This window comes from Rhododendron vialii, chromosome 8a, assembly GCF_030253575.1.
Source record: "Rhododendron vialii isolate Sample 1 chromosome 8a, ASM3025357v1".
Taxonomy (NCBI): domain Eukaryota; kingdom Viridiplantae; phylum Streptophyta; class Magnoliopsida; order Ericales; family Ericaceae; genus Rhododendron; species Rhododendron vialii.
Window position 1 is genome coordinate 26120298 of NC_080564.1, and position 14892 is coordinate 26135189.

Here is a 14892-nt window from a genome sequence, read left to right on the forward strand (position 1 = left end):
AGACGCATGGGCGGACCTACAATAGGGCAAGTGGGGTCACTTGACCCCCACTGAGTTCCAAAATATTCTTAGAGCAGATATAGTTTTGAGGAATATTTTTTGTAATTTTGCCCCAAGGATAATATTTTCTTGCCCCGAAAATTCCACAGAATTTACAATTCTTGCCCTTTTTGATTGTGACATTATGCGATGAACTCAACGTTTTTCCTTTCTCAAGTACAAAATCTACAAGTCTATATATAGACTTTATACTCTATAGTCTGTTCTTCTTCTCTCTCGATCGATCGATCGACAAAAGCAAGTATAGGCTCTTGCAAAGACAAAAACAAGCATAGGAAAATTATATGTGTTATAGATATTGACCTACTGCAATTAAATCCTGAGTCCGCCCCTGCGTAGACGTAGACGTAGACGTAGACGTAATTAACAACATGCTCCTTAAACCTTTCAAAACCCTTTTTGTATTTTTATTACAAGGGTTAGTAAACTCTCACATTATTTTTTTCATCCAACCACTTTTATTCATCACTCAATTTGATCAACTATATATTAAATAAACCTCTTCTTAGTTAATCCCTCATTCTAAACTAATTCCCCTTTATAACATAATCACTGTACTTCCTTTCAGATTTTCTAATGAATTTGATCTTAGTTTTCTAAATTTCTATAATTGAGAGATAAAAAAAAGTTAATTATTCTTACAAAAATTAGAAAAACTGCATAAAAAAAGATACTAAACCAACTAAAAAAAAAAAAACATTCTTGTAAGATTTATGAACTCACCACGGGAACAATTATAAAACAGGGCCTCTCTTTGAATGAATGAATTGTGAGGGTTCATGTGTAATTTGAGAACCTGCAAATTCCCTCGGATAGGGCTATCGTGCTTTTGATTGGTCAACATACTGAACCTCAGGATTACACTACACAGTGAGAGAGAGGAAAAAAAAAAAAAAAAGGGTGTTTGGCTCATTGCTCGGAAATTCTGAGAAAATCCTCTCTCTCTCCGATGGCGACGACTACGGCTTCGCCAACTTCTTATCTGCTCCCTAATATCGAGCGTAGTTCATTTCCCGCCAATTCTCATTTTCGTCGCTCTATTCCCGCCAAAAGAGCCCCAAGGATTCTCGCCATGGCACCCCAAAAGAAGGTATTTTTATTCGTATATTTTTTTTATAATCAGATGTCCGGGCCATCTACACGCACCTCAACTAATTTGAGGACCGCAAACCCACCAGCCGCCGTCCACTAGTCGCCGGAGCTCCGTATGGACAGGCCTAAACTAAACTATTTGTATACTCTTTTTAGCGACATGTTCTATGTGTAGGGACCAAGAATGCGTCTACCCATGTGTGGTTGAACAGAGAACAGTCCAATTCTTCTTGATTGTGCTTGTTGTTGGGGATATTGTGCTCGTTTTGGTTGCTTTGAGAGAGGAGTTGTGGGAAATGATTGGAAACAAAAAGCATTGCAGCAATGGTTCAGTTTACTTTTTAAATTTCTTGAATGGTTTGCAACAGTTCAATTCATCTTTATATTGGTACTTGATGACACGGTTTGGAGCGTACTCGTTCTTCTGACATCGTTGTGGTGCAAACTACCACCCCGATGCTTAAGTCAATCGAGTTGTGGGAATGTAGTGTAGAAAGCTCTCAAACAATTGATTGGTAAGAGTCATATACCCGTAACGGTAGTAAGGATTGTTTTTATATTGGCAGGAGAGGTAGAATCTTTTAGGATTAGGTCCCTTGGACGTAGGGGTTTGGAGGTAGAATCTTTTAGGATTAGGTGCCTTGGACTTAGGGGTTTGGATTAGGTTGGCATTTTATGCGTCCAATGGCTTTAGCCATCCTACTCCCTTTAGGAGGAGGAGTCCATAGAACTAGGACCGTTACACTTATTCCCATAGGGATCGGGCGCGGTGTAAAAGAGTCGTTACCCGCCTCGGAACCTCTTGGGGTCATGGGCTGTTACCAATTCCGTTTCCTCTGCTCGTTCCCAGGGAGGTCCAAGCAGGTATTTAGCTGAGTAGAATAGTTCTGGTCAGTCGTCGGTCCTTGACCTGTTTTGGCAGTCATCATTTACAGCAAGAAAAGAACAAGAACCCCTGTTAAGACTTCGTTGAAGCCTTGAAAAGTAGTGGAACTCTTGTAAAACTTCCCAAATGGTCCCAAAAGATTGGACATCAAGTCATCAACCTCACAAAGAAGGAACATAGTATCAGTAAAAAATAACATGAGAGAGCTTCAACAACTCAGACCAAGGATGATAGGTTAAGGTCCATATTTTTTTTACGGTGATAGAGCTGAAAAAACTTCCATAATTATCAAGAAGGGATAGGGGGAGATCGGATCCCCTTCTCTCAAGCCTTTCATGCCTGGAAAGTAACCATTGAGCTCCCCATTGATCAGTACAGAATATCTAAAGGAAGACACACACTCCTCGATTCACTCCACATGTAAAGTCAAGATACTCCATGGCAGCCATAGTATCAAAAAGGAAAGCCCAATCCACTGAATCTATGATTCCCTTTGGTCCAACTTCGGATGACATCTAGGAACTTGTTCATTTTTACTGTACCCCTTTATTGATTCCTGCATTAGCAAGATATCATCCATTATGGATCTTCTCTTGATAAAAGTGGATTGATTAGGGCCTATGATCTGGGAAGCACCATCTTGGATTCTGTTTGCCAACGCCTTTGTTATACAGTAGTAAATGATATTGCAACAGGCTATGGGTCCTGTAATCTATTTCTGTGTTTGGAGCTTTAGTCTTAGGCAGTAAAGTCATAACGATGGAGTTCCAACTCCCAAGAAGATGACCACAACTTTTGATGGCCTTCACAAAATTACTCCCCACAATATCCCAATTCTGTGTGAAGGAAGCTGCGTTCAAACAATGAGGATGCTTCTGATAATACCCCAAAGTTTCATCTCGAATAGCCTTAAGCTCTTCAAGCCTGTCATTAACCAGTCTAGTAGTAGTATTTCTTACCCTGTGAACATTCAGCTTTTGGTGAAACAGTATAGTGTTTTGATTGGAAACAAATTGGTGAACCATGAAAAGCAGAACTTAAATGAAGTGCACGAGTTCTATTCTACTGCATTTGGAGTTCTATGTATGAGATTAGGTGAGAAAAATATGTCCCTTGGTTGTTTTTACTTTTTAGTAACATTTGATTGTGCCCTTTTTCCAAAGCATTCAAACGGGGATCAAGCATAACGAGTGAAAATGACTTGATTAAACTTTACAAAGTTGATTCAGAATCATGACGTTCTTCGTCCAATACTTCACAATTTAACTTCTATTTCGATGTTTTTATCGTAAGTTAATCTGCTACACTAATGCAGGTGAACAAGTATGACAATAACTGGAAAAAGCAGTGGTTTGGCGCGGGAATATTCTACGAAGGAAGTGAAGAGGTCGAGGTGGACGTGTTCAAGAAGATAGAGAAGAGAAAGGTTCTGAGCAACGTTGAAAAAGCGGGTCTGTTATCCAAAGCAGAGGAGCTGGGTTTCACTCTCTCGTCGATTGAGAAGCTCGGGGTGTTTTCCAAGGCGGAGGAGCTAGGCCTGCTTAGCTTGCTCGAGAACGCAGCAAGCTTCTCTCCGTCAGCACTGGCCTCGGCAGCGCTTCCGGTTTTCGTGGCGGCTATTGTGGCAGTTGTGTTGATACCCGATGACTCGGCGGGTCTGGTGGCGGTGCAGGTGGTGGTTGCGGGTGCGCTTAGCGTCGGGGCGGCCGGGTTGGTTGTTGGGTCAGTTGTTTTGGATGGGTTGCAGGAAGCAGATTGAGTGCTTGCTAATTGTATATGTTACAGTATTTTTTCTGTCAACCAATTGTTTATGTTTATTTTTTTATATCAATACACTTGTAATAAAAGAACCTAGGATGGTAAGCCAAGGCATGCGTTGAAAATACAAAATTGCCCTCGTAAGGTTTGTCCTCCGTTTTGTTTAGCTGGGGGAAGTTTCGGTATTGCATGTTTTCCTTCCACAACAAGAAAAGTAAAGCTTCCTTTTCCATAATTTGAGGGAGGAAATGTCCTTACATTACTATTGGTGCGGCAAATTACTATTGGTGCAGTTAGAAAAAAGTAGGATGATAAGCCAAGGCATGCGTTGAAAATACAAAATTGCCCTCGTACGGTTTGGCTTTTGATTTGTTTAGCTGGGGGTAGTTTAGGTATTGCATGTCTTCCTTCCACAACAAGAAAAGTAAAGCTTCATTTTCCATAATTTGAGGGAAAAAGTGTCCTTACATTACTATTGGTGCGGCTATAAAAACGTAGGATGGTAAGCCAAGGCATGCGTTGAAAATACAAAATTGCCCTCGTAAGGTTTGTCCTCCAATTTGTTTAACTGAGGGTAGTTTAGGTATTGCATGTCTTCCTTCCACAACAAGAAAAGTAAAGCTTCCTTTTCCATAATTTGAGGAAGTGTCCCTACATTACTATTGGTGCGGCAAATTACTATTGGTGCGGTTATAAATATATCCAATACATCAAGACAATCTCTCTCTCTAACTCTCTCACCGTGAACAACTCGGAGGCACCACAAGCACGGAATTAACAAGAATAAGTGCACGTCGCTCTTGTCAAGCATATCATAGCCCCCGTTGATCTCGTATACCTCTCTCTCTCTCTCTCTCTCTCTCTCTCTCTCTCTCTCTCTCTCTCCATATATGAAGAAGTGAATGTGTGTACGGTTGTAGATACAGACATACATGCATGGATTAGGCAATTGAGTTTGTGATTTGCTGTTTATTCTAATTTGTTTGATTTTTAGCTAATTACATGGAACGGATTGTTATGATGCGATCGAGAATCCCTGATTTATTTTATGCTATAGCGGCCTAACAGCTTTTGGACAAAAACATGTGAAAATAAATAATCGAGCAATATTCTTTCATAAAGTGCTTTGCCAACAACTCTTCCAAGAAACTCAAACCTCTGGATACCATTGTCTATAAACCTTGCCGTTGTGTTAGGAATAACGAGTCTATCTGAAGTTGAGGTTTAAGAGAATAGCCCATACCTTTGACCATAAACAAAAAGAAAAAGGTTGCCAGTCAAATATTGGCAGAAGTTCTTTTTGTGCCTGTCATTGAAGGATTAAAACATTTCAAAAGCAAAATAAGGGTTCTTTTTGCTCCTTGAATAAGATAGAGGTACCAATTAACTTCCTTCCGTTTATTCAATTCAAATTCCATAAGATCTGTGGTTCAATTCAATAACCTATTTGCTATTTCTCTATTATCATCCCAACAAAAACAAAAAACACTTCTCGACTACAAATTCATCCAATGAGTATGCGGAAACGTGCGAAGCACGGGCATTGCACTAGTGTAATAAAAAAACGAGGCATGTAATTAGATAGAGGGAAATGTTTCTCAAAATTTTGTCCTGGACGAAAATGGTGCTTCTTTGCTAGATTCTGGGAGATGATTTTTCACATTGCAAAATTATCTCTCTGTTAGATTGCCGTTTTTGTAAGAAAAACTTGTATGAGAACTCAAAAACATGTTTTCCTCCGCCCCCTTCTTTTTCTCCCTTTTCCGATCTCTTCCTTCCTCCTACCCTCAGTCCCCCGCTATTCCCGCTTCTCCCATCTCCTCTCCTACCCATAGTTGCTACATGGTTGAGACTCTTTCCTTAGGGAGACGGAGTATAAGATTTCCCACTCTCCTCATCATTTTTGGGATTTGGAGACCCAAATATGAAGTTCTAGGTCTGGGTACATACTCTTGGACGGAGACCTTGATCAGTTTGGTTCGAGTGGTGATTTCCTGAGCTCTCTAGCGGCAATGATAGAGGCATCTAACAGGCAGATCTGGTGGCGATCATGCGGCAGGAGCTGCTTTTATTTTCTTCTTGTTTTATTTTGTTATGCTGTATTTTGTATTTGTTGTGCTTTGTTTTCGTATCAAAATAACTGACATAAGTAATTTTAGATAACAGTAACTAACACCACCACACAAAAAAATGGAGATGCGGGGTATCGATCCCCGTGCCTCTCGCATGCTAAGCGAGCGCTCTACCATCTGAGCTACATCCCCTGCGTTGCTACTATATGACGCAATTAATATAAAAATAAACTCAATTAAACACAAGGCACCCTGTCCGTTGTATTGCGCCAGAAATTGGGGTGAGGAATTTCAAATAAATATTTCTCGTTTTCGCTTCACGCTTCAATTACTGTTGATCATCTCGCTTCAGATTCCTAGCTCCTCCAAGGCTTCAATTACAGGTATGTCTCTCTCTCTCTCTCTCTCTCTCTCTCTCTCTCTCTCTCTGATTCACCTTTCATCCTGGATGTCATTGGAATGAACGAGGAGACACGCACCCCCGATGTGATAACACCATTTCCTGATTGATGGCAACTCTTCGCTTTTATGATAGTACCTCATAGATGATGTGTCAGACTAACATTTAGGAATATATAATCTCATAGAGATCAGTACTTTCACGGACCAGTAGCATAGAGATATTTACCCCCCAAAAAAAGAAGCAGTATAGAGATTACTAATGCCGCATCCCCGTAGTTTGTATAGTCATTTTGGGATCGGTTATCCTACAGATGTGTTTCTCATCCACTGATTATAGCATTCAAATATGGAAAATACAGTCCATGCTTGTTTGTAACGCGTTTGTATGTCTAGGTCAGTATATCACACGGGCCCTAAGTAGAAATGTGACTGGTTATCGATGTTGTTTTGCGCATTGAAGGTCATTGTAAGCAGTGACACTCATGGTAGGGTCCGTGCATATGTCGTGTTCCAAACACACTTAGAGTTTCATGGTCAACACAATCGAGTTTCCTGACATAGTTTTTTCGTTTCATGCGCAGACAATTATTGGCCAAATGTGCATTTGTACAAGCAATGAACAACTCTGATTTTTTTCTTTTCTTTTTCGTTTACCTTTTCTTCTCAAGATTATAACATCTTTGTGAAAAGGTAAGGGTTCTAATGCATTATCGAGCTGCCTTGGAACTTGCTAGAATTTGAGTTTTCAAAGTTTGAGCAAACTGCCTTGGACAAGGAGGCTGACACATGAACATCTGTATCCTTAGTACTAGAGGTCCTTTTGTTGTTAGGAAATAGATATACTCATGCCAATATCATTAGGAAGGAAAAAGATAGACCTCTGAGCCTTACAATAGCTGAACCATTACTTAGGGATCTAGGACTCTCTTTAATCTAATCAGCCAGTGCCTCTCTCTCTCTCTCTCTCTCTCTCTCTCTCTCTCTCTCTCTCTCTCTCTCTCTCTCTCCATGATATGCAATAACAGGTAGAATATATGTTGAAGGCAATTAGACCTCCGTGAATGTACTCATTGTATGAATTTCATTCTGATCCTCGGGCCTTATTGATCTGTACTTGTAGCGCCTAGCCCAGAGGAGGTAATGCAAGAAATTCAATCCACTCAATACACACAGTAGCCAGTAAAACTTCTCGAGGTGATAATGATTCAGGTTACTTCCAAAGAGCCATGGTGAGTTCCGGAAGGTATCAGTGACTCTGTTGACTATGGATACTAGCACTGAGCTGAGATAGTATCCCATTGCCAATGATGCCCAGGACAGAGCTGTTGCCAAAGATCTCAAGCTGAATGGGGCCTCTGTGAAGAAGAATTCCATCATGCCAGCCAGACTGAAAAGATCAGCCGACCCCAGGAACAAGTATTGAAAAGCAATCCAAAGGAATGTGATTGGAAGAGGTTCAGTGGTGTTCATCAGACCAAATTGTGCAGCTACCCTTTTTCGCTTTGTTTCTACAAGTGCTGCAACAGCCATGGCCACTATACAGAGAACTAGCCCTGTCCCCATTCTTTGTAAATGAGTGATACCCATTTCAGTTTTGGTTACTTTCCTTGAAAATGGGATGATGATGTGGTTGTAGATTGGCGCGAGAATCAACATGAAGATGACGGGAAATATGGGTAGAGAAGCTGGTGGGACTCTTACGGAGCCAATATTGGTGTTCATGGTGGCTGCTTGCTGGACCGAAAAGGTGGAGAGCTGAGCGAGGCAGCAGTTGAGCATAATGGTGGACATGAATATGGGAAAGATCTTAATTACTATTTTCACTTCTTCGACTTGTTGTGTAGTGCATGAAATCACTGGGTGGACGAGCTTTCTGACAAATGCTCTATCAAGGAATTTCATGTCTTGTGTTGCACATTGAATTTGTGCGTTTTCTTTGGCACGATCTTCTTCTTGGCTAGTATCAGTTGTACAGGACGGGCTTCTATTCATGGTCGCAATAGTGTTACTGGAATTCCTACACAAACAACTGTGGTAAAATGCAGCAGCCAAAACCTGTTGACAAAAAAGAAAAGAAAAAATCTTTTTAGTTTGGCATCAGCGTACATTTCATTGGGCTATACTCCAAACAAATTGCGTGATACTACCTTAAATATGGTTGTAATGGGGCTTCCTGTCGGAATTTTGTTCCTGTAAGTAGGGGAGCCAAGGAGGAAGATTGGGATGGACATCAATATTGCCGCAGTGGAGACGCCAAACCCCCATTGCCAGCCTTTGTTGTCTTCTATCCACACCACAAATGTCACAGCAATTAAAGCCCCACAGGAGAGGCAGAATATGTAGTAGTTGAAGAAGCCAGATCTTTGTTTCCTCCCCCTTGGGGTGGTCTCATCAAACTGCTCAGCTCCATGCGGAGGAAGGGAGCCTTTTATCCCACCAACACCCAATGCCACTACATAGAGGCCTAAAAACAGTAATGCTGCTTTCTCCCCCTCAACTTGCTCGCAGGGAGTTTTCCTATCGACTGATGTGCAGATTGGCGGTTTCAGAGAGCGCATGTGAGCTTGCAGTGTGAGTATTAACAGGCCCTATTCCAGAAATAAGTTACGGTCAAATGGTGTATGTACTACTACATGTACTCTAGAATCCAATCTAGTATCTAACTTTAAGGAAGATACCTGTAAGAGAATGTTAATCACTTCAACCAATGTTAAACAAACAAACTGACACCACAATGGCCAATCAATTGTGCATGTTGGTTGAACCTTTTGATACTTGACGGCGAAGGATTGGAAATCAGTATATTATTTTACCCTGTTTTGAATATTAGTTTTATCAAGTTGTGGCACTGTTTTGAATATTATATTAGGTCCTTCATACAACTCTATGGCATACAGTTAATGTCACTGCTGGGAGCTATGCACACTTTCTTTTTATCAAGCTTACATGCGGAACCTAGCCAGGTCACCCATGGGTGGCTGTCTGGGAAAATACTTGGAGACGAGGATTTATTATCCTTCTTCCATTCTTGATTGTCTTTTAACGGTGGTTACACCTTTATTGTCACCAGTGCCAACAGTGACGGTCTTACAAAATATTTTGTGTTATGGTATTTTGTTTTTGCTTTTTCTTTTTTTTACTGAGAATCCATATTGCAATATGCAGGTACTGGAAAGTCATTCTGTTGTTCACCTTCTAGATAGATAAAGGTACTCCGTGGTTTGTCATATTCACTTGTGGGCCGTGCCATAGTTGATAGGTAACGAGAAGAGGACCTTACAGGGTCTAGTTGGTTGTTGCTTACTTCAACCAGTGGCACTAGTCACTGAAGTCTACCTTGCAATCTGAATTTGCTTTCTTGTGCAACTTGCCAGCCCCTAATGTCCAACTCACCAGATGAAAGAATAGAGTTTCTCATCTTTCTTACCCAAGGAGTATTATAGGTAGCAGTATGCACTGATTGAAGCATGGGGGCTTAACTAACGATAATGGGACATAGCTGATGAATTTGAGTACTTTTATGTATTTTCATTTCACTTATCGTGTGGAGGAGAACGGATGTTATTGAATCCTTTGAATGAGAAGTTTAATATTCAGAAAAATTCTTACCGTGAACTCTATTGTAGCACTTATCAGGTAGATGCAATAAGTGGTGAAGAAAGTATCGGCTAAGAAACCACCAAGGAGAGCCAGGAGGAATGCTGTGCCCATGAAGTTGGTAACCATGTTGGCAGAACTGGATGGAGAAAACTGCATGGATTTGGACATATATAGAACGAGATTGCTTGCATTCGCCAGGTATGCTAGATTCTCCAGTACCTCTGCAACTAAAGATTGCCAAATAAAATAAAATAAAAATGGTAATCATGTTATATTGCTTCTATTGATCAAATAATCTGTTACTGTCTGCTTTGGTATTTTTGTTCACATGCTTTTGAGGAGTTCTTTGGACCAAAAGGTGATGTGGTGGTTAAAATTATTGAAGATGTTTGTTTAGTGCTAGAAGCTTACTAACCCAGGACAAAAGAGGCAGCGAGCACACCACCATGACGGCCTTTCAGAGCTGGTCGCTTTTTCCAGTCTACATACCCTTCCCATGTGTTTAGTTGGTGTGCCTCGGCCTACCAAGTAAGATAAAGCAAAAGAATTTAGAAGAGAAGAGTACATTGCTGGAGATCAGCAAGCAAGAAAAAAGAATGAATGGAAAGTAAGGGACTGAAATGGAAGTGCAACCATTTCTTTCTCAGCAAGTACTAGACCTCTGTTTACAGGAGACTTGATCTGAAATCTTGGAAGTGAAGAACAAGTGAAGGATAGTGCCACATTTATATGCGGAGAAGATAGAAAGCTTTTACCTGAATGGCGGAAAGGTCTGGAGATTAGGAAAATGACTACACTTCCCACTTTTCTTCTAACTTATATACAAGTTTGGCGTAGATAACCCACCTGTAGGAAAATGATACAAGTGAGAGAGAGAGAGAGAGAGAGAGAGAGAGAGAGAGAGAGAGAGAGAGAGAGAGAGAGAGAGAGAGAGAGAGAGAGAGAGATTAAATGGGTATCTATGATTTACGTGGACTACGAGCAACTTTAAGGAAGCAGAGTTTTACGCTCAATATGTTCTCATGTGACAAGTTGAAGAGTCATTTGAGCAAGATCATTCCAAGGACTCTTTACTCTGATTCTTTTGTTACTGAAAAAAATCTTTTGGGGACCCACTTTGTCAAAGTACTAATTTTTGGACCGATCTCTTACGGTGTTTTTCTTGAGTTGGTAATTTGGAAGAGTCATCTCTCACACCTCAAACTTGAAGACAAAGAAAGCTTAACCAAAATAGTTTATGGCTATGCTGAGCAGACATGACAGCGACACTCAGACACCTAAATTTAAAAAAAAAAAATGGAGGACATGGCACTTTGGGAGACACGTTTCCAGAATATTTATCTGTACTGTATGAATAAAATGTAAGAAATAACGGTCTAATTGTAAAGATGTTACACCATAGGTACCTTAAATAATATTTATTATTTACAAAAGTATTTGAACAAAAAGGGTTTCATCATGTGTCTTTTAATCAGTAAATCATTCCATCACATAGAAAATACAACTTACCTAAATTTTATTTAGAGTCTACGATTTCGTTTAACACCCCCGACTTATTTTGCGAGTATCCGGCTGGGATTGTCTGGAGCATTTTTTGGAGCATTTTTTAGAGTGTTCCGGGAGTGTCCAAACGAAAGATAAAAAAATGGGACACTTTGAATTTGAGTGTTGGAAACGTATCCGGAGAGTGTCCATGTCCTGAAAGTGTCCGACACCGATACGTAAACTCTGACGAAGTGTCCCATGCAACATAGGTTTATGGAATTTGCTTCTTCCATTCGAGAGGTTTTTACGGACACTACTCTTCACATTTGGTGTAAATCTCAATTTGGTACTTCCATTGGAGACGCCCTTAGTGACTAATGTATCAAACAAGTTAATTCTGAAGTTGAGAGAGAACAAAGTTATGAATCTTGTCCCGGCAAGCGTCCCGTTTTTCTTACGTTACCCGTCTACAACACCGTAACTTTTGGGGTTAATGTCATTTAGCACAACAAAAATTAGCCATAAAAATAGAGCATCATAACTCCTAAGCCAATTCAAATTAACAAAACATAAGATTCAAATACTTTTTAACAATCAAAATCGCCTCTGTAAGCGGAGAGTTATTAAAAAAAAAAAGGTCTCCATACGAGAAGAGAAGAGTTTGGTTGTGTTCAGACATGGATAACGATGGTTAGTACAAGTTGGCAATAGATTTTTTTCCCCTGAAAATAACATTAAAAGGCTCAGCTGATGAGTAATTACAAAATAACCAGCTTGTAATTGACAAAAGTACGTTCTTGGTAGGTCAAGATCCGGAAAATGACCGCGAAGGAGCAGAACACCAAGTTCGGCCCATAACATCCAGAACAAGGTGGTGTTTGGAGCGGGACGTAACATGATGCTAGCCTAGGTGTCCTGTTTTGTTGCCGGTACAGGATGAGATTCATAACCTTGAGTGATATAGAGGGAGGGGAGGGGGTGTTTACTTTCTCATACGAAAATATTTGAAATTTTCTAGTGAATTATTTGAAGTGGGTATCAAGTATTCATATCCTCAGGTTATCGTGAGTTATTGTCTTTTAAACGGGTAGAGTGGAGTTTCTAAAACTGGAAATTCGTGGTATGGCAAAAGTAAAAGTCCAGGAAAAAAGTTTGGACCTGTTAAAGTCCAGTAATGGTGGAAGATGGTGCCATGATGTTGTGTTATAGTGGCTGAAGGTAAAGCAGTGCCTTTCCGATACACACGGATACACATGCATAACGACCCTTCCACTTGCGCTCCTGTTTATCACTCAATGTATGGTGGTAAGAACACTGTCTTGTAGCTAATCCGATAATCATAACTGTCACTCCCTTCCAGTACTCTTTGTATTGTTCTATTGCGTTTTGTGACCTTTCAAATCATTTTCTTGCACACAATCTGTGAGAATCACGGTGCCCTATTGTTTGGGGAATGCTACGTGAATTTTATTTGAACTTAAGTGTCGATCATTGGCCATCCCATGTGATTTCTGTCCTTTAGTACAGTTATCTCACAGATCTTTCGAGCAGCATATAGTTGCTTCGTCTAATGACTGGAGTCATCTATCTATCCATCGTGTGGGTGGCTAGCAGTACTCCATAAATGATGGTCCCTTCCCTATGCAATTCATCATCTTGCTCCCATGTGCTACCACTTTCTGATAGTGTGCATTCATACACTACTGAATTATAGCACATTTGGTGCGACGAACTAGAAATAAATTGCCGTCACAGACAATTGAAACCTTTAAAGAGAGGTAGAAGTCAGTAAGTCACAAAGGTGAGTAGTTGGTTTTCTGTCGAACTAATAGCAGTTGTAGGCGAGGCTGAAGGAACTACCTGTCTTTGTCATGGTGTCGTTGTGGGTTTAAACAATATGATGGTCACACTGTATAACTATATTCTATCCTCTAAGAGATAGAAGGGTATATGGGGTAGATACCTGCAGTAGGAAACTAGGAATAAGTGGCTTAGTTTGGGAGATGAATGGAATCAATCTGCACATAAGACCTTATTTAAAGTGCATTTATTCTGTGTTTATCTTTCTAAATCACAAAGGATGGCATATAGTGACTTCTTTTTAACTTTAATTAATATGGTTTCCCTTTTATCTTCTGTTATCAACCAGATTGAGTATTATGGGGGATGGCCGGCCTCAAGCGCTGAGAATATAAGTGATTCTTATACTAATTCAATTCACTTGTATATGTTCCCTTTGAGGATTACAGTGTATATTGTTCTTCCACTTGTTTAAGGATTCTTGTGATAGAAAGGTGACTTCAAAACTAGTTGTGAAACTTCCAAATCCTACGTAGCTTCTTATCCTATATGTCTGCCAGCTTTTAGGAACACCTAGGATGCAAAACCTTGGATTTGAAGGTACCTTCTTTTATTTACTATCTCTCTGTTCCTTTCGTCAAGAGAGCTATTTTTAACAGGCTTGATACACCAACGGTGGAATAATTAGCGAACAGATGCACTTTTGCGTAGCAAAAATATATTCAGATAATTTTATTCCTTATCATTTGAGATTTCCCTCATCTTCTGGGCAAAGTGACTAGATTTGACAATCACTATAACGACCATTTAGCGCACACATTCTACTAGTTTCCACTCATAACATTTGCTACTTCATTCGTGCTGACATGGATCGAACGATTTAGTTCCTTGGTACGACGATCATGGGTGTCAACAAGGCTTTGTTTAGGATTTCTAAAAGGCCCAAAAAAATTTAGGAGCTTTTCTTTTAATCTTCTCTTTCAGTATCAAGTTTGTTCCTACTAATCCTAAGAGCAATCAAGACCAACCAGAAAAGTAAAAAAAAAAAAAAAAACCAGAAGCTGAGAAAAGTCAACTCGAGATATCCCAAAGGTAGCCTAAGTGATTCTTCAATTTATTTAGTTTTACAGTCATAGGCAGGGTCTTCCGTGCCCAAGTTTGTGCCGTGTAGTTGACAGATTGAAATACTATTTGGAAGACTATGTGATGCGATGGTGTGTGTATTTTACTCTGCTAGTTTGTGCTTAGATTACTAATGCAATAGTATATAGATTACTACGCGATGCGATGGTGTGTGTATTAAACAGTGCCTTGGAGGCTTCTGGAATGCTTTACCAAGTACTTTTGGTATGTGGGAGGCTGAAGTGGAGCCTACCCAGAATGTTGGGTGGTTGAGAACATATGCAATGTTGAATGGAATCAACTCGAAGCCATGCGTTCATCAGTTGCAGAGCTAGCCAGGAATGGTACACAGTACCAAACACAGGACATGTGTTGTGTCACTTACATAGAAAATGAGTGGTCCTGGCTCAACATTTTTGGTTTCTTCTGAGTCAATTTCCTGCTGGAATCTAAAGATGTATGAAAAGTCTTAGCCTCAAGTTAGGGCTCCACCAACTCTAGGTTATCATGACCCTTTTTCCTTGTCTTATCTTGGGTTTTCATCACCAACTATTTCATTACTAGTTTGCTTTTATTTTAGTTCACAAAATGGTTAGTGGTGGTGGTGGGACCTGG

The 14892-nt window shown here is 40.1% G+C and overlaps 2 protein-coding genes and 1 non-coding gene across 5 annotated transcripts; 1 reads left to right on the forward strand and 2 right to left on the reverse strand.

The window, feature by feature from the left end:
- Positions 1-897: 897 nt before the first annotated feature.
- Positions 898-3951, forward strand: LOC131297958 (uncharacterized). The gene is made up of 2 exons (XM_058323190.1): positions 898-1150; positions 3354-3951. The coding sequence occupies exons 1-2, from the start codon at positions 1010-1012 to the stop codon at positions 3795-3797; spliced, it is 585 nt and encodes a 194-aa protein (XP_058179173.1). The 5' UTR covers positions 898-1009; the 3' UTR covers positions 3798-3951.
- A 2036-nt stretch (positions 3952-5987) lies between these two features.
- On the reverse strand, positions 5988-6060 carry TRNAA-AGC (transfer RNA alanine (anticodon AGC)). Its single transcript has one exon. It is a non-coding gene; the product is annotated as a tRNA-Ala (tRNA).
- A 939-nt stretch (positions 6061-6999) lies between these two features.
- On the reverse strand, positions 7000-10755 carry LOC131298111 (protein NRT1/ PTR FAMILY 4.6-like). Of its 3 annotated transcripts, none has more exons than XM_058323416.1 (5): positions 10626-10755; positions 10286-10391; positions 9880-10097; positions 8418-8858; positions 7000-8325 (listed from the first exon to the last, which is right to left on the reverse strand). In XM_058323416.1, exons 3-5 carry the CDS (start codon positions 10036-10038, stop codon positions 7318-7320), a joined length of 1608 nt encoding a protein of 535 aa, XP_058179399.1. In that variant the 5' UTR covers positions 10039-10097; positions 10286-10391; positions 10626-10755; the 3' UTR covers positions 7000-7317. The 3 variants fall into 3 exon arrangements, with proteins under 3 accessions (XP_058179399.1, XP_058179398.1, XP_058179400.1); XM_058323415.1 differs by having other exon boundaries at positions 10504-10637; XM_058323417.1 differs by lacking the exon at positions 10626-10755 and adding an exon at positions 10530-10548.
- Between the last annotated feature and the right edge of the window lie 4137 nt (positions 10756-14892).

What these genes read in the sequence shown, in the direction of transcription:
- LOC131297958 (XM_058323190.1), top strand. Translation starts at nt 1,010, where the DNA reads ATGGCGACGACTACGGCTTCGCCAACTTCTTATCTGCTCCCTAATATC. An exon ending in CCATGGCACCCCAAAAGAAG is followed by an intron (nt 1,151 to 3,353) that starts GTATTTTTATTC and finishes ACACTAATGCAG; the next exon opens with GTGAACAAGTATGACAATAA.
- LOC131298111 (XM_058323415.1), bottom strand. An exon ending in CGCTGCCTCTTTTGTCCTGG is followed by an intron (nt 10,098 to 10,285) that starts GTTAGTAAGCTT and finishes GGCAATCTTTAG; the next exon opens with TTGCAGAGGTACTGGAGAAT. An exon ending in CCATTACAACCATATTTAAG is followed by an intron (nt 8,326 to 8,417) that starts GTAGTATCACGC and finishes TTTTGTCAACAG; the next exon opens with GTTTTGGCTGCTGCATTTTA.